Below are 25,695 nucleotides of genomic sequence, written 5' to 3'. Positions count from 1 at the left end.
TATACATAGTATACACTTTATATGCTTATGTTTATTTTCAATGCTCTAAAGGTAGTTGGATTGCTATGTTGAGACAATTTCTACCTGGAAATTCCTCGCAGTGTACGCAAACGATGATCGTTTTGGGCTTGGTCGCGTCTCGTTAGTGGACACATATTTATGTGACTGATCAGAGGCGCAGATCGCTGCAGACAACGCAGTACAAAAAGTGTCGGCGCGGCGGCCACAGCAGCATCCGTTCTAAAAAAAGAGTCCATAGGTCGCGTGTCCCAATCTCTCGGGATTCGAATTCGAATCCAGCGCGTGTCCATTAGTGTGTGTGTGTTCCGAGTTGGCCAAGATTGCGGACCCAGAGGATATCAGTGAGAATCCGCTCGCCGTAAGTGCGCAGGATTTGTAGGCACGTAGATTTGGCTAACCGTTTGGCTTTTGTTACACTGCACTCACTTTTTGCCCAGTTAGAGTTCCGCTTTCCCGTTTGCCCCACGACCTTGGGCACTTTTCACGCTTCGTTTGGCCGCCAGCCGTGTGTTTGTCTATCGATGATATCACGGCTGGGTCATTAAGACCCGGCTAAGTGCGACATTTCTGTTTGCCTTCCGCCGATAACTAACTTAAGTTGCTAAACGCCGTTCCCAGAGTCATTAACACCCCGTTTAAGTCCAGGGCAAATCACGGGATCCGCCACTGGGCGCCCAGCAAAGTTTCATAATATTTATCTGGCACGATCATAACATGCATAGGCGATGTACTACAAACATCTATATTATATCTGTACATATATGGTTTAAAAATAAACATTGTAAATATTTACATTGGATATCTATAAAGAGCAACTCGCCGATTTCTCATCATAATTCTCTTGCTCGCCGTTCACACGGTTTTGGCCAAAAAGTCTTATTACCCCTTTTCCTTTTTCCATTCCATTTTCCTTTAGAGAAATAGTAATAAATGCTTGCAATAAATAAATAACTCATAACATATCTGTGTCTGGCTGCCGCTTTCATGTTTATGAGCTGATAATGAGCTCGTAAACAGTCCAATTCCGGTTGTCTCTGCTTGGAAGCCATCCGAACTGAATCGAACTTGATGGAAACGGTGATCCCTGGATGCTCTTGCTGCATCGCAAGTTCACTGCCATCTGGGGGTAATTTCATCCACTGATAATGCCAATGATCGATAAGGAGTTCAGTAACAGCTTCGTAACAGTTGTGCAATTTTTAAATACACAAAAAAATCCAATGAAACGTGAGGCTACAGTAAAACTTCTCTAAGAACAACTATAGTACCTTAAAATTATACATATTTAAATATATAGAGTCTATGTGAGTGAACTTTAAGATTAACGAATATTTGAGCAGCTGTGCTCAGCGAAAGCAAATATATTCCTCAATTCGAGTGTTATTTTAACCTTTAAGCTTCAGCTTTTTCTGACCCCACGGCGTATGAGCAATGTGTCACTTGTGGACACCACACCTGAACATTTTGAGCGATCCACGACAGCTGCCTAATTAAAATTATCGAAGATTCCGCAGCTTCGTCGCCGTCTGCCAGCGTTTTTGAGTGCAGCCAACGGGGCGGATTGTCGATCGGTAAAAATAGCTCATACGCAACGTGGGCACACGAACGCACTGGCACTTCTTTCTTGTCATCTCATGTGCAGCCGGGTTGAATGACTCGCGACTAAATATAACACTTGCAGTTTGCCCCTGCTTATGTAATAGCCATTCAAGTGTTGATCTAAGCCAATCGACTTTAGAATTGGTTGTTTTCGAGATCGTTTCGCTCTGCTCATTAGGCGCATTGATAAACAGATAAACAGAAATATGGGAAACGTGTTTGGTCAAGTGCTTTTTCCTATTCATGCGCTTCTGATGGCACAGTTCTTTCTCTAGAAAGACACATACATACACTTATTGAAAAATGAATATCTACTTTTTATGCCGTCCGTTGACAAAGAGCGAACGAGCATCGAAATCGATGAAAATAAATCAAAAAAAAAATACAAGGCAGTTGAACAAATGGCAATCCCAGAACGAGGCGAGATTTCAAAATTTTTGGTTCAAAAAAAAAGAAAAAAACTGGCAAGAGCGGGAATACCGCTCTCAACTTTTCTCTCGCCAACTTGTTTTTGGCTTTCGCTTTTTTTTGGCAGCATTTTGATCGTTGGAGCGCCGTAGAATACTCAATATTGTTTGGGATTCCGTGGCGAGACGATCGTCGAAAAAGTCGCGCGCGCTACTAAAATAAATTCAAAGCGATATATTATTAGGCAAACAAAAAGGAACACACATCATTATAATCCCCTAAAAAGTTAACATATAAATACGCAGTTGAACAAAATACAAAGTAAACACATTTTATTGCTGGATAATTTTACTGTGCCCAGTGACAAGAGTGCTAACACATTTAATTACACATTCAAGTGCTGAAAACTAGGCCAAAGTTGATTTGAAACCAAATATTACTCATACGCCACCGGCACCGCATTCATTCCCCCACCAAAGCTATCAGTTTTTGAATGAGCCCAATGAGCGGACTGCGCCAACAGCTGAAGGTGAGTACTGCGCTTATTTTCTTATCGATGGGATAACCCCATCTTCCTGAGCCCTAATTCCCAGATGATCTTGGGACTTTGGCCCAAAACCTGCTTGCATTTGCATAAATATTTACCTAATCGCTTTTCAATGGTTCGTTCTCCGTCTGGCAGACACTAAAGCTGCCTTCGTTGTATACACAATTTGTTTTTATTTCGTTTATGATGAGCAAATATTAAATCGCTCTCTCGGCTACCGGCTATAAATAATTTTAATAACAATATTGGTACTACATTGCGGCAATTCGCCTGTCAGGGTCGCCAAGGTACATTTAAATTGGCAGTTCGTATTTGTTAGTTGTCAAATATTTAGATTAACTCATTACACAGAGCGCGTATAAATATTGCAACAGGTTTATTGTCTGCTAGCAATTAATGTTAAACAAAATGATATACGGATTAAGAGCTATATGGTAGCGGATTTCTTGGAAACCTTTTATTTTAAGAATGAAAAAATGCATACTTATAATATTATTTTGAATTGTCGAATATTAAATTTCTGTATGCTGGCCCAAAGTGTTTCTCAGAAAGTATATTTCTAATGGGAACTCAACAAACTTGCCCAAATCGAGTGGAACCGTCGGCTATATTTTATCCAGATCTGAACAGACGATAATTATTTTGAAAGCGTATGTCGGGACTCACATAAAGTTGCTCCAAAGCAGTGCATTCTGTTTTTCCTAAGTCATAAAATGCGTCGCTGTCGCAGCCCATAACTTTGTAGCCAAAACACATCATTAAAAAGTACAGACAAGCGTCCATAAAAGGCATATAGGTATATGCGTATAGATATATATATTTGGATATATATATCTTTGGAAAATCGACTTTCGCGGAGGGGCATCATAATGGTTTCTTAATGTGCCCGTTCTGGATTTTTGGCGTACAAAATGCGCTTCAGTGCTTTTGAAGGCATTAAAAACGCGTTTGTTTATCGACGTATGTGTATCTACTTGGCCAATATAAACACTAGCGATTATTAACTTTTTCCCTACCTTTCCTACTTGTATATTTTTAATATGATGTTAGCCCACTATGCTCGTTTTTGTTTGAGGTCCGAGATTTGATACTTGTTTATTCGAATTCACTAATTGACGACACAAAGTTTATTTCATCTAGATTTATACAAACAAGCCGCAAATTTATGATGTTGGCACTGCTTTGTGGAGCATAACAAATTTTCGGAAATTCCTGAACAAGTGTCAAAGAAAAATGCCATTAAACAAATTTATTAATTTGTTTACATTGTATGCTTCTTGGCACGTGAGCAATGCCACCTCTGCATTTATTATCTCGCTTTAAGCCAATAAAGCAGCAGTTGGCTAAGGTAACTAACCTGGGACAAGGTTTACATGGTTGCCATTTGGGCCATGTGAACATCAGCCACACTATTTTTACGATTTTTAAGTAGGATTAAAAAATGAAATAAAAGCCTAATCAGTAGGAAAACTACGCGTGATTCATTAAACCTTTATATTGTCTAACTTAATTCACAAAATGTTTATATATTTAACACAAATTAATATATATTAGCTCATGCTTTAATTGAAGTGTAATCAACTTCGCCCGTCTGCACACAATTTAAATGAATTTTAAATCAGCATTGTTTGTGAAAATGGAAATACTGGAATATTCGGATATATTTGCGTAAACACTTTCACCGCATTTGCTGGTTCATTTTTGCAATTAATCAAAAATAGTTGAAATGCTTGCCATTCAGTACGTAATTAAGAAATAAATTGGGAAATAAATAAATGCTAGGCACGAACAATCTGGCCAGCCCCCTGCCAAGATTCCTCATATTTGGTCTAAATGAGAGGTTGATGCCATCGAATTGGTCTTAAAGAGCCAACTAAATGCATTGCACTTCTTTTTGGCTTACTTGAGATGCTCGGAATTCCTCGAGTGAAAATAGATTGAAAAACAACAAGTGCAAGTGGGTGCTAAAAAAAACCAAGAACAACGTAATAAACAAAAATGTCAAAAATAAAAAAAAAACCTTTGGCAAAATGTATAAATATACCATTTAGCCCATCCGCAAATACCTTTTTGATTTTCCGCGCAGCTGAAGAGTATGCTACACTTTCGTTCACACTTCTGCTGATATTTTCCCTTAGCTCATCGACTTTTACTTAGTATACTTAATGTTTTATTTGCTTAATGTTTTGTTTTACAGATGCTGGGTACAGCATTGCTGGGCAAACGGGCCACCAAGGTAAACACGAAATTATTTCGCATCGATCGGTTTATTTTGACTGCTCGGTATTTATTTGATTTTCACTTTCGTTTCGTTTTTTCTTTTTTGCCTTTTCACTTCACAGTCTGTCAAAAAGAAACCATTTACGGAGGTGGAAATCAAAGGTAAGTAACCAAATCAAACCACAAATCAACAGACAAATTGTTTATTTACAAACAAGACGAACAGTGACCTCTGTTCTTCTGCGAAAAACTCAACGAAATATGGGTTAATATACGTGGCTATCTAGTATCTGATTATTCATAATTACAGCCAATTTATGTGCTAAGATAAACAGCTAGCTCTGCCATTTCTTGGCCGGGCCCACGCTGCGTATACACAATCTCGATTTGCACACTATCAGATTGTAAAACAATATTTCTCGTGGCCATGGAAAAGTATTCATGTTTTTATATGAATGAATAAGAATGATTAGGCATCTTTAATATTTCAGATTTCAGTTTATACTTTTGCTTAGTGTTTTAAGCTAACATGTAGGCCTAGAAATTATTTCCACCCTGCTGTTCATGTAAATTTAGTCATCCAAATTGCCGACCGCCTTTTGCATGTCAGCCCATTTATTGTTGCACCACTAATTTTAGATATTCCTGGGACAGGTGCACTGTGGCACCCCAAGATGGATGGATCCGCAGTTGGGCTATTTTTGTATCTTGAATTGCTGTGCACACAGAAATGCGGCTTAATCTAATCACGATAGCCATAATCGAGTTGAAATTTAATTAACGCGCCTCTTTTTTTCCCCGAACGATAGCACAAAAAATGGAATCGCAGTAGAGGACAGCAGATAGCTGACACCCGCGCATCACGTGTCCAATTAACGCGAAAATAAAGTTTCCAATGCGATGAAAAAATATAAAAAGTGGAGCAACAACGAAATACCTGCCATAAGACATTTAATTTCGGCTCTGCGATTTTTGCGGCCAAAAGTGTTTACCACCGAAAGACGAATCAGATAAGATGCTGATCCCACACCATTCGAGTGACACATTTTTGCCCGGCTGACAAGCCAAACAAGTCATATTTAAATCGGCGCCAGGCACTTTCATTTGACATTGCCTTCAGCTGTTGATCTCCGGCAAATATTTGGCCTTAAAGTGGAAAAAGCAGCAGGGAATCATGTAGAGCATGAGTCATTTTATGATATTGCTTTACATGATATTTATGAGTGCATCGCAGCTACTTTAAACTGTACTACTATCTAAGTGACACCTTTTGAGCTACTAGTACTACTAGAACCCAGACGACGAACCAATCCGAGATACTTTTGGGCCTGAGGCCCCACTCAAAGTGTCCGGTAATCAGAGAACTCAAATCAAGATAATGCGAGCAATCCGAGTGAGAGTAAATACGATTACGACATATAGACTAGCACTTAATGAAATCAGACAAACCATCCCAGATACACAGATACCCAGAGATACCCATATACCCATCGCCCATAGAACAAGCCACCCACCCAGCAGATTTGGGCACTGCCATCCGGCTGATAAGTCGCGCTCGGTTATCTGCGGGGAGCGGCGGGTGCGCTATCACCCAAATGAAATATAATACAATATAGCAAAAGTAGGCTGGGTTCTGGGTTAGTTCGTTTCACTTCAGGCCATTATCTTGGGAGTTTTCGTAGATAAATCGCTCGGTAACGCGGCATTCCTGCAGCATTGTTATTTTTCGCGCCCTCGCAGAGTATCGCCAGCTTATGTAGCGGTCGGAAGTGCCCCTCGAGTGTCTCTCTGTAGCCGTGATTGATTGATTGATTGCTCGCTCGCTTGATTGACTGATAAACTGATCGATTGGCCGACCGATAGTCCGCACTTGTTTGAAAACCTGCGAAACCGAACCAGTTTCAAACCTGGCAAATTAGCGTCTTTTCGCTTCGGAAATATGAGCAAAGATGATAAGTGTGAGTATCAGGTGGTGACCAATCTTGGCTAAAAGCGAACTTTAGCTAATCGCCAACGCTATCGGTGGTAGAACGAGTAATCGCGACAAGTCCATATTACTAATTTGCAAACACCAATCAACTCGCGCAGAAACACGGCGCTGTCAATTTGTCGCCACACTCGTAAAACTAATTAAACGAATGTCAGCAGCCACGTAGGGCAGCGAAACACTGAGAGAAATATCGGAAACTAATGAATCTATAAAAATTATTGATCGTGAAAGGGAAATATTGCATTAAAGAAGCATTAAATGTAGTTGGAAATGTTTTGCATATGTGTGTTTTAAAATCCGAAATGGTATAATGACCCAATTTCTGCCAGTGTACCGTCCCTTGATATATCTGTCTGTTATCGCCTGGAAAAATTATCTCACTGTGTGCTTGTGTATTTGGTAAGTGGGCGGTTGGCAGTTAATTTGTTGCCACTTTGCCGCTGATGAAACCTGACAGTCAAAGGCAGGCGTATTATTTTTTTGCGAGTTTTTATTTATTTGTACTTTCTTCTTCTTCTTCTTTCGGCGACACGCCTGCACTTTGATTTATGGTTACGCAACGTTGGCAGTTTTTTAGGCTTCGTCCGCAAAATTCTCGGCTTGCTACTCGACTTGAGTTATGGATAGCAAGGCAATTAGCCAAAAAATAAAACACAAGTGAAAAACGAGAGTTTGTTGACTGTGAAATTTCAATTTAACATTCTTGTGATTTATTCAGGTCGTTTAATTTTTGGAAATTTGTCAAGTTGTATATTTGCCCTATTCAACAACATAATTTGTTAAGCCAAATCAAAAATGTATTCATTTTAGCACTCAAGCTCTTTATTGTCACGCAATTTCCACATTTATGTACTGAAAAATTCGAGAATTGAATACAAATCGCTAATTTGGTCACGTAAATGGATTCGATAACAAAACGAGATGAAAAAGTGTTTTTCGTAGTCTGCTGCTGCTGTGCGTATCGGAGTCCTTGACCCCCAAACGCTCACCACCCCTTTTTGAAACCCCTTTTTGAACCCCATTTTAAAGCTCTTTTCGGGGGCACGTTTTGCGTATGAAAGATTTTGACGATGCCAGTGGCCCTCGGATTGATTTTTGCATATTAATGCAGGACATTGGTTCGGCATCCAAATGCATCCGCTTTCACTTGGCTGTGGGGAAGCTGTCTATAAAGAACAGATGACTGGCCTTCGATTTTCTGACGGGTCATAAAAAAGGAAGGCCGCAGATAAAAGGCATTGGGTGCCAGCGCATCTATATTACCAATCGCCTCGTAAAAAGGCACATTTATGATGCATTTTTATATAAAAAGAGGAATTATTGAAATACATACTGCAGACACATTATTTTCGTAATATATTATGCAAATCTTCATTAAATGTTATACCTTTTAACAAACCTCCTAATTGTCCCTTTGTGTGCTTTAAACTTATCAGCCTTGTCTTCTGAAAGTAATTACACATTGAAACCAGGGTCCTTAGCCGATTTCAACCCACTGTGCGTGGGTGGCGCCCTCTGGCGTCGGCACGTGACTTCGTTTGCGTACTTCCCACGTTTTTTTCGTAGGCGTTCGTGATGTTTTTGGATCCTTCTAGTTAGTTACTCCGCGCCTAATACAATTTACGCCTTCTGGAAAAGTTGCTCTTTTTGCGACGCAGTTTTCTTTTCGTATATTGAATCGTTCTTTACTATAGAGGCCATCGTCCTGTAATAAAAGTGCACATATTGTGAGCTCTATCCATTCATCTGAGCCAGAGTTTACTGATTGCCGTTGCTCCTGGCTTGCATTTCACTCGGTTGGCCGTCCAAAAGTTTTCCCAATTAATTTTCATTAAAAAGTTGTTTGCATTGCACAGGGTTGAACGAACTGGGGGATGGAGAGGAAACTCGGAGGGCAGAACAAAGCGAAAATATTGTGGAATTTTGAAAAGTAGACAGGACTCTGTTAAAGGATTGCAGCTCATTTGTCGGAAGGGAAACCCGATACCAGAACTTGTTTGCAAGTTCCTTCAACCCGTCTTTGTTAAACAGGAAGATTTCTGTGGCTAAGGGGTCAAGATAAATTCCCTTATTTCTTGGCTCGTCTCGACGCGTTAATAAAAAAAGCGAATCTAATAAAAAAGAGCTTCATAAGTTTGTAGAAGAGTTACCTTGAAATATGTTTTAATATTTTCGGATCCAAAAAATATTCTATATTGTTTGTGCGAATTTTATAATATAATCATTACGGCAAAATTAAACTGCTTTTAAATTAAGTAAGCCAATTTAATCATGAAACGTAATAAATCTGGTTCATACGCTACGTAAGATGACAATGCGATTTAATTGAGATTACATAAAACTGCAGCGATACCGTTGCATAAACCTTACGTGTAAGACGTCTACCTCTCTCTTTTCCGCGCGTTGGCAAATTCACACAAATGCCGTTGCCTGCGATAACAACAACAATCCGTTTTCGTTCATTTTGTTTTGTTCGCCATATTCGCTGAGCTTCGTTCGCGTGAGTGTGGGTGAGATGACATGCCAAGAGAGACTCAGTCGGCTTTCCCACGATTTCCAGGCAAAAGAATGGAGAGAGAGAGAGAGAGAAAGAGCGCTTCGTAAATTCCCCTTCAAGAACACCAATACACATGCACTAGGCGCATCTGCGTTTTTCTGTTGTCACTCCAAATGCATGCTGTGTTTTGTTGTTGTTGTCGTTTTAGTTGGAGCAAGGCCACTGGAAACATTCTTAGAAGATTCCATTTCAGAGGGAATTCCCTAAATACAGGGCCTATGCGTAATAATTTTTGTGGCGTAAAAAATGTGGCGTACATACATAAGTGCAAGAAATTAAATTTATTTGGCTATAGTTGTATTAATATATATATGATTTGATATAATGAATTTATGAAATATTATTTATGTCTACAAGGGTTTGTATAATCATTTTAAAATCACCGATAGAAAATAATTGCCAGACGAGTGAACAACTATCATATTTCATTTGAAAAACACGCGCAAAAAGTCTGAGAAGTCCTTCAAAAGAAGAGCAAACGCCGTCACGTGAATGTTGAGACGAAAGGGAAAACACTAAAAAACATTCCGACACATTCTCTCATTCTCTCGCCCTTCCGCTTTCTCCGCGACGAAGAACGTTATGAAAACAGAGACAGCAACAAAAACAGAGAAGAATTCGCTGGTTGCCCCAGCAATGAATGAAATTTCGACGAAGCCAGAGAATCGCGAAGTCTCGTGGATCCGAAGCATCTTCGGCTAACGGGACTCTTTCAGTTGGGGGCGCACATACGAACCTACTGCCAACGGGGCGCCATTCATGGGGTTCCGTTTTAGAGCGCTCAGTTTCAGTTTCGAAGTCGGCGCGAACAGAAAGTCGCGACGGATTGAAATTAACTAACAATATAACCGAACTTTCGGTGCGCTATCTCGCTATCTCTAATCACTAACACTAACTTTTCGCTATCGGTTCTTCAAAGTTCTTGGCCAGAGCAGCTGCTTTCTTATTCCAGAAAGGTTACAATTAATACGAGCTATTGCCCTTGTTTTGGTTTGATTACTGGCCACTGATGGGACACCACCCCGCCAATTCATTTTAAATACAGTGCGCGTAATTGAAGCGTAACTTGCGGCCTTGAGGTGTCTGTCTATAAGTCCTTAAGTTTAAGCTGAAAGTTAAAAGTCAAGGAACTTAAAACAGGACAACCGGTACCCCCTAAAAATAAGTTGTTATGTCACTGATTTCTACGAACACGTTGCATTATCTTCTGTCGAATTGCATACTGCAATGACCAATAATGAGTCAAGTTATTAGTTAGGGAAAGATTCATGTAGTTGTTATCAAAAAAATATGATTCAGGGGTTATCAATACCCCTATATTTGAATATGACAAACGGGGTTTCCCAGAACTTTTGGTTCTCAATATGTAGGAAACTGTTAAAGAGCGAGAATTCGACTAAGTAGTTACACATAATAATAAAAGGCTTTGAAAACTCACTCCTAGAAAGCCAAAAAAATCAATTCAGCTTAATTGCCATCATATTTCTCTTGTTCGTGGCATAGAACTTTCAATTTGCATCAGCCCAGACATATATTTATTGGCCTTAAGAGAAATGGCTGTCAGGCTGCATAATTATTGAAATATCAAGTCTGGGAAAACTCAGCGTGTGACGGGCGATAAATTGATGAAAGCCGACAAGTGTCGGCGCTATGTGGGGGAAATGGCAAAAAAGGAACAAAAAGGAATAGAAAATATAATGCACCCTGACCCTGGGATATCGCCACTTTGACCTTATTCACTTGTGATTTTAGCAATTAATTGCCATTCAAACATCAAACCAAACCAATGCCCAATTGTTTGTACTGGTGCGCTGCTCGGCCAAGATCAAAAATAATCTAGCAATTGTTCCCAACCCATTTTCCGATTCATTGTTTAAGCAGTGAAAACTAAACAATTCGCTGGCGTTACTCATACGCCCCGTTAACAGAGACACAAATAAGTACACACATCCGCAAAGCAGCAAAAAGTCATAATTGCCGGAGAGCAAAAAGAAAAAGGAACATAGAGCTAATAACAAACAAACGAGCGTCGAAAATAACACAAAACACTAAATCTATAAATACTATATAGATAGATATAGGCAAAAAAAACAGAAAACAACTGAAATGGATCACAAAGAAATCGCAAGTCAAGTGCGAGGTGAGCTAAGTATGGAAAATAATTTATTCTCTTATTTCGCACACTAAATTTTGCCATTTATGATACACTCAAATTGAGATAATCCGAAAAACTTTATAAGTATTTGAGTTAACACCACGCAGGGGGAAGTCCAAAATCGGACTAGCTGAGCATCATAAATTTAACTTTTTGTTGACTACTTTGCTTTTACCACTGCAATTAACTCGGTCACACATTCCTATGATAGTGCTAAGCGAGCACATGATGTGGATAGGGGGCAATTATCGCTGAAAGCCAATATGCATGTGTACAATATTTAAAAAAAAAATAAATAAATTAGAGCGGGCGAAATTTAACAAAACAGAGTCGTGTGTCATGCCAAATCAAGCGCCCACTCACCAAAGGAATACAAACAAAAGCACAATCAAACACAATCAGCGAAATTTCGAATCTAATCAACACGATAACTTTCTGTTGTGTTGTGTTCTTTTATTCTTTTTTTTTGCTCATTTGTTGTGAATAACATACATATATACCATAGTATCTTATCTTGCGACCCGGCAACCAATTATTTCACGTTCTCATTATAATTATGGTTACGGTCCTTAAATTTCGCTTCGATTTGCCTTTAGGACTTGAGTCAGATGACAATCAATTGACTTAAGTTAACAGTGCAGTGTGACCAAGCTGATTTTATTTCATCTTAATTAACAAAGTGACCATGCGCCTGGCATAGTTCCAATAATTAGGTCCTTATTAGTGTCATTCAATTGTACTTTGTTTATTTACTACACATTTGTGTAAATATATACAATCAATTCAAGCCAATCTAAGTCAGTTTCAGAACTCCGCTTTGATTTTTCTCCTTTCCCACTTTCCACAAAATAATTGTGGGATTTCTGTAGTCTTTTCCCAACTTTATATTCAACTCTATAGAGCCCCACACAGTTTCGCCGTGTATGTCGGTGACAAATAGAGGCTCTTCAAAATACACCCACGCCCACTTCAATTTGACACGTTTGAAGTGTTGAAAAGCCCGCGTAAAATCTTCAAGCCGCGTCCTTTGTGCTGGATAATTTGATTTCAGAGCGAGCAGAGGAAAGGGGATTAATATTGCTTATCGTCGGGGATATAAATACCCAAGGCAAATCGAAAAACAAAGCATAAACATGGGAATTCAAATTAGAAACATTTACTTTGAAGATTTTCTCATTGGTAGGTAAAGAAAAGCTTTGAATGAAATCGATACGAAAAATTTGGTATGGCTTGAAAAATCAGTTGAATACAATTTTCTAAAGCCATTTTCAAATCAGTGTTGAGTAAATCTAAGAAATGCGTTACCGCAAAGCCCGAAAAGAAATGGCCAAATCTAGCACTTCCTCTTTTCAGTCACTTTTCATGGTCTCAGTGGCTTATGCATAGAGCAATTTTCTCCTCAGAATTTTATTTCGCTTCGCAAGTCCTTCGTCAATAAATGTGTGTGTGGGATGGCTAAAGTTTTCGGAGCTAAAAAACTTTTCGCCTTTAAGCGTTATTTACGACGGCAGCCACAGTGTGCAAGTGCAATTTATTGGGGTTCCTCTGTGCGCTCTGGGCGGAAAGTGTTGTCAAGTTTTTGTTGGCAACTCAATTACACTGGTCCCCGAAAACGAGGCTCCGGGGAGGAGGAGCCAATGGCATATAAAGGGTCTGTCGAGGGAGAGATGCAATGCAATTATCAAGTTCAATGACAAGGCTGGAATAAGCGACAAACCCAAACAGACAAGGGCAAACAACAAATGTTTTTTACCCCCATTTCTTTCCCTTTGCGAAAGGAACTTTAATTGCTCAAGTGCAGTGGAAAATGGAGGGGGGCAATTCCCCCATCTCGCATTTCGTACGCCAGGAATAATGGCGAATTCCGAGGAACTGGGAGCCCCAAGCTGTCGGCTCAATTAGTTACAGCGACACTTACAGATGGCCAACTTTCTGCCACATCGCACTTCGACTTTGTCATGGAAATGTCGCGCTGAACTGATGGAACCTCAAGTTTGTCTTTGTCCCGATTTAATAAGGCAATTATAAAACTTTCGCTAATTGCTACTACCAACTCGGGCGCGTCTATCTTAGCTTACATCTTTGCAGAATGCCAAAGGGGAAAGTCCTTTTGCATTTTATAAGGTGCACAGGATTTTAATGACTAGCTGATAGGATAGAAAACAATGTTGATTTAATACTTTCAATACATCACTCGCACTTGGAATATTTTAACTTTATTTTCGAATTTCATTTTTTCTTTCACTCCTTTAAAGAGTTATATGATTTTTTCTGAACTTTCATTCTATTCGCTTTGAGCATTGGTGCATTACCATATCTCATTTTGGCCAAATTTGAATTTAAACCGCCGCAGACATCAATCGGCTGCCAATGGCTCAAAAGCAAAAGCGAGCAACAGACCAATTTGAATTCGTTTGGTCGTCGAAATCTATATGGTATAATCTATATGGTATCTGGCGAGAAAGCGGCGACAGCAACTTAACTAGATGCCAATCAAATGCGCCGATCCATGGGTTAACCTCAATATGTTCCAGTGTCCCGACACCTGTCATTCCCTCCATTCCCCAATCCCTCTGTGCGCTGAAATATTGGTGTCAATGTGTCAATATTTGAAGTATAAACACGTGTGCAATTACAAACTATACAAGTACGGGGCGGCTCAAGTGTGTGTGTGGTCGTATTAACAAAAGCTACGGCAACGGAAGTGCTCTACAAGCGCCGGAAAGCGGGGGAAAATGGAAAAGGGGGCGTGGTCTGGCAGAAAAGCGGCTTGGCCCAAAGCAATTTACATGCAATTTTCGCATATCTTTTTTCCCTATTCCAGATTTTTCCTTTTACATCGGAAACCTGCCACAAGCGAGCGGCTGCCCTTAAAGGATAATATTACTTTTTGCCCTCCTTTCGTTTTCTACATTTTGTTGCACTTAGCAACAATAAATGGTTTCTTATCGAAAACTTGAAAATATTGCAAAAATCTGTGCAACAAAGTTCATTTCTACGCGGAGTTGATAGGTCGCTTAAATATATAAATATTATATAGTATGTATATTAGTAGCTACAAAGTAAACGCATCAATATTCAAAGGTTTAGACTTTTATGCGCTGGCCTGTTCTGTGAACTTTTCAGCCTAAAAACTTTGATGGAAGCCATCATCAATGTTTTCCCAAGCTGGTGTATCATGCGAATCGCCATAATTTTCCTGCCTTCCTCCATTACCGCATTTAGGCGAGCAAGTTGCATAGCCGATTGCACGCAAAGTTATGCGCGATTGGAAAAATTATAAGTTTTGGCCAAGCGGCAATATTTATGGCCGCATTCTGGCGGGCCAACTGCAAGTTTGATCGATTTGGCATTGGGGCGCCCAGACGTTTTCCCCAGATTTGATGGCCCCAAGGCACTGACTGGGGTCTTGGCTGCCGGTTCTTGGCGTGCCGCAGAGAAGGCCATCGCAAGGCCTTAATTATTGTGCAAGGACCCAGCTCGAGCAGGCCCAAACTTCTGGCCAAGAGAATACCAACGCCGCGCCGCAAATCCCGAATGAGCCTTTAAGCCCGAGTAATTTCCGTCTTAGCCTGGAAGCATGCAGCGATTATTTTTTGTTTGCTCGGTGGGAAAACAAGAAAATTCCCCCGGACGATAAACATTTTTCAATGGCTCGCTTTTTTCTAGCACGCTCCATAATTTCCACAAATGCAGTAACAAACGAAAACAAGCACGCAAGTTTTTTACCAAAAAACAAATCACGCATTTCCACAGAAATGCCTTTTCATTTTACGACTTTGGGTTTGCCCTACTTTCGCCATAAAATTTTGTTTGGGACAAATTTGCGTTTCGGAATCGTGAGAACTTAAGACGCCATTTTATTCCAGCTGATATGTAAATACTTATGTGGCCTGAGTAGTTTGTTGTGGCTAACGCGGCGCATACGTAATATTTTCTCGACAAAACCGCAAACGAAAGTGGTTTGGGCCTGGGAAAAGCCCTTAATGGACGAAAATGAATTAAATAAATGTTTTTACCGGGAAGTGTTGAAGAATACATTACACTTTAATTAAACTAAAATAAATGCTAAGATAAATGCTTATATATTCAAGGGATTAAACATAGAATGTTGTGTTACTTTAAAGGGTTTTGGCAGTGCACTTCGCCTTTAAAACCATATTACACTTGTGTTACTTAGTTTAAATATGTTATATAATGCTTCTTCTATTCTTTTTGCAGATCTACGCACAGCATTCGATCTACTAGACAGAAATCGCGACGGTCGCGTCACCGCCAACGAGCTGCAGTTTATGCTAAAGAACCTGGGCATAAACGTGAGTGACGAACTCATACACGATCTCATACGTGAGGCGAGCCACTCAGGTGAGTGCCACTCGAAGGACCACTTCAGTTGGCCAGGCCCCTTCCCAGTTGGCCTGGCCAACAACCTGTGGACGCAAAGTGCAACAGTTTGTCCCCATGAAAGTGTTTGTTTGTCTGCCCTTTAATAATTCACGACGCTCGATGGCATTTGAAATGCCATCGGGGAGCGTTAATTAAACCCACCGAGGGATGTCGATTGGCATTTAATCAAGTCTAGACCTCGATGTAAACAAATATGAGGGTTGAAAAAGTTGGCTATTCGTTTCAATTTCCCAAAGGTAAACAAAGTGCCGCTTGAACTAAGGAGTTGCCAGTATTTCAGTGCAAGGAAACAAGCCCAAATAAGTATGCTACGAAATTTATTTAATAAAAGCAATGGTAATCGTAACTGACATGATCCTGCCATAGTTATGAATTTTATTGCATTAAGTTATATAGAAATATAACGTTCTCATCTCTGTGGAATTTCATTTAAACAAGTTTAATGCCCCCTAGGAAATCCGCCTTGAGCTCCTCCTGTCTCTCGTGGCAGAAGTTTTTCTCATTTAATTTACTCGTTAGGAAATGCATTTTTTATTATATAAATTCCCCAGACAAGACGGAGTGCCGTAAAAGGACTTCCTCGTCCGATAAACTTGTAAGGATATAAACGAAGGATGCATGCAATTTGTGTTATTTATATTTCATTCATCAGTTTCGCCCTGTTGTGCATATTAAAATTAAATTAGGGCAACCTGGCAGAAAATTGAATTTCCTCCATTAAAATGCAGTTGTTGTCGTGATTGCAATATGCTCACATCAATAATGCACTTATCCTTAAATAGACTTTAATGAATTTCGAGTTTGTGCCGAGGAAAACGATTTTAATTAAAGTCAATTCGTATTATCTAGACAAATAATTGAAAAGACTATTATTTTAAATACAAATTAACATTGAGGGCTTAACAAGTAAATGTTGATAAATTGACTAAATATATATATATTGTTTGCATATATTAAAGATAGTGCGTGCCGCTGTCACTTTTGTTTGTTCGAGTCTGTCAATTGAGTTTGGGTTAATCGCTTCACAGGTAATTTAAATATTTGTCCATTGCATTAGGAGCTCTTATCGCTGGTCTGCAGTTTGCACCGGTTATGCTGTGAATTTAAACTCGGTCACGTTCTGGCGAAAAGGACAGGGGCTTTTCACAGGAATTGGTTTGCGGGCTAGTGACATTTATCATATAAAAGCAGGCAACTGTTGCTGACAGCCCTCCTCCACGCAGGACCCACGAAGGGGTCCTGGGGCACAGGGGGCCCGTTTTGATGCCTGCCACCAGCAGGCGAGGGCTGCACACACCCGTCCATGCCACATGTTTGCCGACCTCTGGGAAACCTGTAAGTTGTAAGTTGACAGCGAACCACACTCGGAACACAGACAGCGACATGTGCCAGACAGACAAAGGAAAAGGCTGCTGGGTGCTGCCGAAATTCAATGGAAACGATAGACAAATCCGGTCTGAAATTCGGAGCTTTTCAGCACATTTGTGCCACGCATGCAACATAATGCAGCAGGGGTTTGAAATCACTAAATATATTATATTATTTTTGAATTTTTCTGCGACCATCTCTTGCACTGGCCCCATAAAAAACCCATTCTGATTCAAAAAGTGCACAACTGAGTAGGTCCTTGAACCCCATTAAAGGCAAAAGCAAATCACCATAAAAGGGCAGGAGCTTTGCCCAGAAATGGCCACAAAAGGCGAGAGACAAAGGCACACTTGACTGTGTTTTGGCTTTTGATACTCACTTGGCCAGCACTTCGATTGGGGCCCGGCCAGGCCAGTTGAATGCGGTTTAAAGCGTGCACTTGATGGCTTCATTGACATTCCAGGGGATTCAGAGACACTCTCGCCAGAGAGAGGGGCCTGGCTACATGAGGTATCAAGACGCTGATTTAGCCATTCGGACACGGCTAAGTGACCACCTGGTGGAGCTTTTCTTGGCCTTTTTTATTCGTTGATTGCGACACGCGAGCCACAGTTTTATTTTTTGCCATTTTCCTCGCTGCTCGGCTCCATTTTTCCACCTAGTTTATTGGGGCTCAATTGCCGCTTAGTGGCACAACATGATTTAAAAATTGTTGCACGCACTTAGGCAGCCAAATTAATTGCCACCAGGAGTTGGGGCTGCAGGTGGAGGGCGCAAAATCCGCATAAACGGCAGCTGTAAGCCATTAAGTTTGCTATTAGCCAAGTTGTTAAGTGTCAAAGCCAAACCCGCGGGGAATCTCGCTCCATCTTTCTCGGTGTGTGTGCGTGTGTATCTTTGTCATGTGAAATTAGTTTGCCGTGGCCAAAACCACTTTTGGCTTCGCATTAGCAACAACTGTCGTGGCAATTGCACAACCAGCCAACCGACAGAAAACCACCCACCGAGGCCGAAATAACCTTGGTGCATTTCGGTCCTAATCGAATTTCGGTGAAGACCCCTGGCCGAAATTTACATAACCAAGGGCCAAATGGAAGCTAGGAGCCAAATTAAATACAGCTTAAAATGCCAGCAGCGAAAATTCCTTGAAAATTGCCGACCAAGTGGAATGGAAATGGCTGGCAAGGAATAAATTCCCCCCAAAAATGGTCGAAACTAAGTTCAAAGTTCATTGGGGCCCTTAAAAGCGTCGCCTTGAACTGCATTCCTTGGCCGAAAAATGAAAATTCCCCATTACCAGCAGACGTTGCACATACGCAACGTTGGCTCTTTGTAGAGATTTAATTAATGGCCCCAACTGCAAGGTAATTTATTGGCCATCAAAGCCAGTCGCTCATGGCTGCCTGCCTGTGTATTAGTCAGCATTTATTGCCTGCTTTACAACTCCAAATGCGGGCAAACATCGTCTCAGTGCAAAGCAACAATCTAACAAGGCACCATCCACACACATACAGTCCGAATCCCCACGGCGAACTTCCGTTTCCGTTCCGTTCTTTGTGGCATGAGGTCACCTGCCACATACAAACATATATAGTGTGCGCCACCTACAACCGGCAGCAACATTTGCCAATAATTGATTACACTTTGCCATGAAGTTGTTGCCACACACCTCAGCGATTCTCCGCAGGATCCCCTCCCATCCACCAAACCAACGGACTGCACTGGCAGACCGCAGTGGCCATTTGTTTTGCCGGTTGTCATTGGATGTCTGTCATCGAGGGTGGCCTATAAACCGAAGGGATCTGTGATTGAAATAGAGCCATCCAAAAAGGACAAGTTCACAGTTGAGGAGAGATTGGTAGCAGCACAAGTTAATCTACCATATTGTAGAATGAGAACAATATTCGCTGATTGTGCAACCTATGCACTTATGATTTAGGGCATTCCGATTGGAATGCCATCAATCAATGCCACGATGTAATCCCAACTGCAGGTCAAGCTTGAAAATTCGTTGCCTGCCTAACGAGCCAAATGAGCACAGACATATGTATGTGCCAGAAGCCCTGCACAGGATACGCTGTATGCAGGACATTACCGAAATGTGGGACAAGCAGTCGCAGCCAGAAACGCCCTCGCCTTCGTCCTTATGGCTCAGAAAAATAAGGACGGAAAAAAAGGACGACAAACGATGACAATGGCGGCAACGTCAACACCAACATACATATAACCAAGCCATTTTCATTATCCTTGGACTTGTCCTTTTCGCAGCCTGACACAGACATCGGAGCAGATAGACGCAGAGATGGGGATAATGTGCATTTGGTTTTCGCATTTAAAAAATAAAAAAAACAGAGAGGAAACAGCTGAAAGGAAGGCCTCTCAAGCTGGGGGGCTTGGCCCTTGAGAAGGAGATGAAATCTTACAAGACCTGCAGTCCTAAAAGATGAAGACTTGATCCTAGATACCCTGTTTTTGGGATGTGAAAGGAAGATTTTTTCGGTAGTTCATTTCATTCAGAAAACAAGCTTCGATTTGGCTTATGAAACTTGTAAAATTTATCTCAATTTACTTTTAAAACACAATTATTCATGTTATGATGCAAATTTAATGTATGTTTACCAAATACCCATCATCTATCTCAACAATTGGCAAGTCTTGTTTAAGAGAAGGAAACTCGAAGTAGAATGAAAGCCGCTAAGCGCGAATGAAAACATTTTCCGAGCAGCGTCGACACACAGAGAAATGTCACACAGATGTCAGAGCGACAAGAAAAGCGGGGAAAAGCAGGAAAAACTGCGGCAGGAAAATGGCAAATAGAGGAAGACGGTGCGGGTCGAGGTGGATGACAATAATGGGTCATGTATGACCCATCGTCGGTTGGCAACATATGAGCAAATACCCAAAGCAATCATCGTGATATGTTGATATGTTGACGATGGAGCAATATTTGTATTCCGCCAGAGAGTTGGAAGCAGTGTGGAACTTTGTTTTGTTAGCTGGCCTCGGGCCAAGGAACTCGTCGGGTGCAATTGTCTAATTGATGCGGATTCGGTTGTTTGACCCTTAATGCGTTTTTGATGCCAGCAAACGGCTGGCAACGAACTGTTTCTCTTGCTAATCACCAGCAATGAATTTTCAGCCAGTTTGAGACGGAATCTTTATCTATTACTTAACTTAAACTGCCTTACATTTTGAGTTAACTATACTTCGAGTTACAAAAGCCTATAATCCTATCCTATAATCCCTTTCAGTCTTAAAATAATTTTGCTATCTAAATTCTGTAATTTTTACTCACTTATATACATTTTTTATCCCAAATTAGGCCTTCTTTTGAGTTGCAAAATGTGCTCAAGTTAAGAAATCCATCCCACAACATAGGAAAACTTGATTTCTTTAGTGCCATTTGATTTAATAGGATTATATATATATTGCCCGAGTTTATTCTTTTTTGGTTTTAGCTGACAAATAAATTAGCAATTCTAATTATGGCTGCGGTTTGCTCAAACAAATTGCAATTAGAGATAAAAAAAAAGAAAATGATATACCACCCGCTCCTTTTTTTTTTTGTTGATGTCCCTTGGCATCGCCACCAAATTTATGCGAGCGTGGACTATCAGAGATTTCGACTTCGCTTTCGTTGCCATTCACACTTGTTTTTCTTCTTATATTTTTTTTATTATTTTTTTTTGTTATTATCATGGTGAAGGTCAAGGCCGAAAAGCAGAGCGCAAAAGGTTTTCCGGACGCAGTATCTTCTGCGCTTAATTATAAAAGTTTCAGCGGCAGAAAAAGTTGAGCCGTTCCCACTGCGAGCGCTCACTTGCAGCATTCGGCTTAGGATTTTCCCTTGGCTTTGGCTTTGGTTTTGATTTCTCGTTTTCCTGTTTTCCTGCCATCCATTTGCTGTTGTTATTTTTCTTGTGAATGTTAATGGTCGGCGAGATCTCAGCCGGAAATGCCTCTGACAATGCCACCACCTGGGCGCACTGGGATTGGCGCAGGAGGAAGCCTGCCGAGCATATCCTGCCAACAAAGGATGTCCTCGTTGCCAGGGGATTGAGGCGTGTGAACACTTCCCAACAATGAAAATGCATTTTTTTTCCAGCTGCGAAAAGTGTTTTGTGGAAAAAGGTTTCCAGCAGCGCTTGCACGGAAAATGTTTATCTTCTGTTGTAAGCATTTGAGGAATTTAAGACTTGGAAAATACCAAATAAATGTGGATGGGGATTCCATGGCTAACTGATTTGCAGAGTACTGCAACTTACTGACTTCTTTTTTGCGAGTGCGTTCAATTACTGGAGCTACTGTTGCACTTGCCTACCGTCGGGATATTCCCGAGTTGTCCTTGCAACACAACCCACTCATTTCTCAACCGCGCATCCTCTTCTCTTCCCATTCGCAGGCAATGGCTTAATCAACGAGGCCGAGTTCCTGCAATGGGTGGGCAGGATCCAGGCGCTGCGGGACGAGCAGCATTCACATGAGGACAGCAAGGACAGCAAGCCGGTGGACGAGGCCGATGATGTCACCGAGGACTTGATAGCCGCATTTAGGTACGTATCACATCGCTTAACCCCTTGGTGCCCCCGGTTAATCGCCTCCCCTCCCACCCCGCAGAGTATTCGATCGGGATGGCAATGGGTTCATAACGCGCGACGAGCTGCAGACCGCCATGGAGATGATTGGGGAGCCCTTGAACGAGCAGCAGCTGGAGCAGCTGCTGGTCATCGCGGACTTGGACCAGGACGGGCGCATCAATTACGAGGGTGAGTGCAGCAGCAGCAACAGCAACGGCAGCAGCCACATCCACAGCCGCAGACAAAGGACGTGGGAGAAGGGACAAAGGACACTGCTGACGCAGGCGTTCGCATGGAAGGACATGTGTGCATCGGCCGAAATTAAATGCGCTGCACATTAGGGCTTTCAATTTAAATATCAGTTAATTATGTTATTACTATGAGCAGTTCATTCTTAAGTTATTCTTAAAGATATTTGTTGCCATTGAGAATCGTTCAAAAGCTGAAGTCCTGTTGCTCCAGTTTCTGCATCTGTAGCTGCGCCTGTCTGCGTCCTAATCAAGTGCTGGCATAAAATATGCCAAACTCATGTCAATATTTGCCAAACGCACCGAAAGCCGTACGCCCATAAATCAGCTAGACAAATAAGGCGACAACAAAGTTTATTAACCTCGAGTAACAGCAACAGGAGTTCACCTATTACAACCCAAGGTTTATTTGTTTGTTTACTCGTAAAGTTTTTTATACCGGCTACTCGCGACTTTGGTGGCTTTATTCGATTTTCATAGATTGAGTGCTTAAGGAGTAGAATTTTATGATGTACGCAGTAAGTGGTATAAACTCCTAAAGTCGATCAGAAATCATCTAGTTGATGAAAGTTGAAGGTACATTTTGTTTTCTAGTGGCTAACGTTTTTAGGTTTTATATAGCCAGTTTCAGTTCATCTAGGAGTTTAAGAAAGGCAGAATAAGCGTGTCCATGCTGCAGTTGACCCAGAATGAAGTGGAATAACCAACCTCAGAATCCACCCACTTATTATTGTGCACTAATGGCGCAAAAAAGAACAGCACAGAATTCCCTTGCGTGGCATAAAATTGGTTTAATAAACTTAAACTAATACGGGGACATGCTCGACTCGAGTGTCCTCTTTGTACTTGTTTCTGTTTTTTTTCTACCTTTTTTTTTTTCTTTGCTGCAAAAGGTGTGTGTGCTTTGCGCCCGGCCAGTAGAATCCACTGTATCATTAGGTTCATATGCCATCGCCTCGCTAGTTGATACTTTGACCTTGTAACGCATTGACAGGCCACCTTTCACCCAACCACCCACTACGGCCACCCAGTTCAGCAAAGTTCGAACGGCCCGGCCCGCAGCCCGCATTTGTTTGCTGGCATCTGCAATTTATTTACTCATTTCGCTGATGTTGTTGCTTTTGCCCGAACGCTATTTACTTTGCACCGGCATCGACAACGGCCAACATTGCGTATACGTTATACGTTATACGGCATACGCAACGTTGTCCGTTCCACTTTCTGCTGACACTGCAGAACGCAGTGTGCTGGGGCCCAGAGTGGAAAACTTGAGAATGGGTCGATTGGTCGGAGCAACACGTACGACGCCCCCAGGAGAACCTTCTTTGAAAAAAAGAAAAATATACGTAGTTTCGCCCTTCGAAGGCGTGATTACCCGAGGCGACAGCTTATATAGTTTGGATAGCTCATCTGCAAAATGCTTTCTGCCTCGGTGGACACAACTGTCAGGGGAAATGGGTGTCAGGTTTATTTCATTTAACTTTATCAACCAATTGGGGTGCTTACTTAAGAAAATATAGGAAAAAAAAACAATTTGCCTGCTATTAAAATTATGTTAAAACTTGATATTCAGTTTTAGCTTAGTATAAAATACTTCACTTTCTTTAAAACAACAATTATTTTAAATGAAATTTTTTGACTTTTTCCTCATTTTTCATTTCAGAATTCACGAGACTTTTGCTCTAAGCAGATTTACGCCCATCAAGGAGGCATGGTCAACCCCAAAACCCTGGAAATTTCGAGCGGAATGCAGCCCGAGTTGCGCCCCTTCAGCATAATTGTTAAGCTATTAAGAATATACTCAGACATGCAGAAAATAATAATGCAACAAAATGTGCAGAGCGTAATTGTTTGAAATTTTATACAACAATAAACTTATTTATACAAGGGTATGAAAAAAGTGCAAGGCAGGCCACACACACATACACACCCATAATGTTTTAGTTTCATCACACCCACACACACACACACAACATATTCATATGTAAATTAGTTTCAAAGTTTTGTCGATTGTAAAAAGTGGAATTATTCATATTCCGTATGATGCAAGTGAAATCTTCATGTGGAAAATGGAAATGAAAGCGAAAAGTTTAGACTAATTTGGGCAGACGTTGTGCGACAGAAATGATTTAAATCACTCAGAGACACACACACAACATTTACATTTAACATATAAAATGCATATTCGGATAAGTCTGAGCGCGTGAGTGATATTGTGTTTAGGGTGCTGCGAAAATGAAGAGCAGACAACATGTAGAGAAATTACAAATAAAAATTAAATTAAAATATATCCAGATTCGAAGCAGGTCAGCAGGTGGATTCATATATTTGTATTTTATTGTAGTTATGCTGCTTTCGATGTATGCGCGTTTCAAATACCCCAAAACAAACAAAAATTGTTTCAAATTTGTTAGAATAAGAAAATAAATGTTAACAATTTATATAAGAAACCAAAACATTTAATTTCAGTTGGGAAGTTACTCGCTAGAGCTGCAAAAAACATCGATATTTAAATGAATATATGAACAACTTAAAGTTACCATTATTATTTAGATAACTGAAAATATTTTGTAAGCGGAATCCAAATTTATAGTCACGATGTTTTTTCAGCTTAAAAAAATATACGAACAGCAACAACTATATTGAAAGTTAATGAAAATACAATTAAACATTAACTAACAACCAGAGAAGAACATTTCAGAGTTCTAGGATTTAATAGTTTAAAGACAAGTAATTTTAATTGAATTATTGTTTATTTTCGGTTTTTTTCTGATTGATTTTCCAAATTCAGTCCATTGCATATTGCCGTCCCATAGATAATTCAGCAAAAAATACAAAATGATTTTTATAACAATTACAACTCATCGATTTGAGGTATCGTGGTTTCAAATAATATGTTTAAATTAGTTCATTGCCCTTTTTTGATACAAATTTAGAAAATTTAAAAACGAAATCAATGAATACAATTTAAACAATTTATATATATAAAAAAGTGCTCTTTTGAAAAATCAGTGAAACGAGAATTAAAATATATATATTTACATACATTTAAAACACTATATGGATAAAAGTTGCGTGGAGTAAATATAATCAGGTCAAAGGTACAAATAGCAAAATTGGGTAAACAGAAGGAAAGCAAACCGAAAACCACAACTTTTGTATGGTATTTACAACAGGACTGCAAAGGCAAAGCAAGTTTAAACCTAATCAAAAATCGAAGACCGAATCAAATTAAACTCTAGCCCAAAACATTAAATATACCCGATATATTATGTATGTATGTACTTCGATGCAAGTAGTTTTTTATGACCTCTTAATGTGCTTACCAACTATATGCAGGACTATATACCTACCCAACAATATTACTACTTATATACACGATTACTGTTTATGTTAATGGTCAAACTACATACTTAATAATATCTTCTATGTGTATAGATACTGGAAAACACACAAGAACTAAGACATTATCTGTATGCGTACTTAAAGTGGTAGATAATTGGAATAGGTATTAAAGATTTCATAATTTATAAATGCGATTTCGAGTCGGAAAACGAGACGTGGCATAATAAATAAAAACGGTACACGAACGCTCAAC

At 40.3% G+C, this 25,695-nt stretch overlaps 1 protein-coding gene across 8 annotated transcripts; it reads left to right on the top strand.

Moving 5' to 3' along the window:
* The first annotated feature begins 168 nt into the window (after nt 1-168).
* LOC6736681 (calcium-binding protein E63-1) lies at nt 169-25,694 on the top strand. Of its 8 annotated transcripts, none has more exons than XM_016170272.3 (7): nt 169-379; nt 4,773-4,811; nt 4,918-4,957; nt 15,719-15,862; nt 21,675-21,825; nt 21,890-22,038; nt 23,761-25,694. In XM_016170272.3, the coding sequence occupies exons 2-7, from the start codon at nt 4,773-4,775 to the stop codon at nt 23,781-23,783; spliced, it is 546 nt and encodes a 181-aa protein (XP_016030303.1). In that variant the 5' UTR covers nt 169-379; the 3' UTR covers nt 23,784-25,694. The 8 variants fall into 8 exon arrangements, with proteins under 8 accessions (XP_016030303.1, XP_002083537.2, XP_016030302.1 ...); XM_002083501.4 differs by lacking the exon at nt 169-379 and adding an exon at nt 2,190-2,557; XM_016170270.3 differs by lacking the exons at nt 169-379; nt 4,773-4,811; nt 4,918-4,957 and adding exons at nt 10,070-10,201; nt 11,224-11,491.
* The last annotated feature ends 1 nt before the right edge of the window (nt 25,695 follows it).

The sequence above is a fragment of the Drosophila simulans genome, chromosome 3L (genome assembly GCF_016746395.2).
Source record: "Drosophila simulans strain w501 chromosome 3L, Prin_Dsim_3.1, whole genome shotgun sequence".
Lineage (NCBI taxonomy): Eukaryota > Metazoa > Arthropoda > Insecta > Diptera > Drosophilidae > Drosophila > Drosophila simulans.
Note: the sequence above shows the minus strand (reverse complement) of the source record. Positions and strands in the feature narration are given on the sequence as shown.

Excerpts from the sequence above, each read along its gene's own strand:
- LOC6736681 (XM_002083501.4), top strand. The coding sequence starts at position 2,522 with ATGAGCCCAATGAGCGGACTGCGCCAACAGCTGAAG. Across the intron at positions 15,863-21,674 it reads ACGTGAGGCGAGCCACTCAG|GCAATGGCTTAATCAACGAG; the intron begins GTGAGTGCCACT and ends TCCCATTCGCAG. Across the intron at positions 22,039-23,760 it reads CGGGCGCATCAATTACGAGG|AATTCACGAGACTTTTGCTC; the intron begins GTGAGTGCAGCA and ends TTTTCATTTCAG.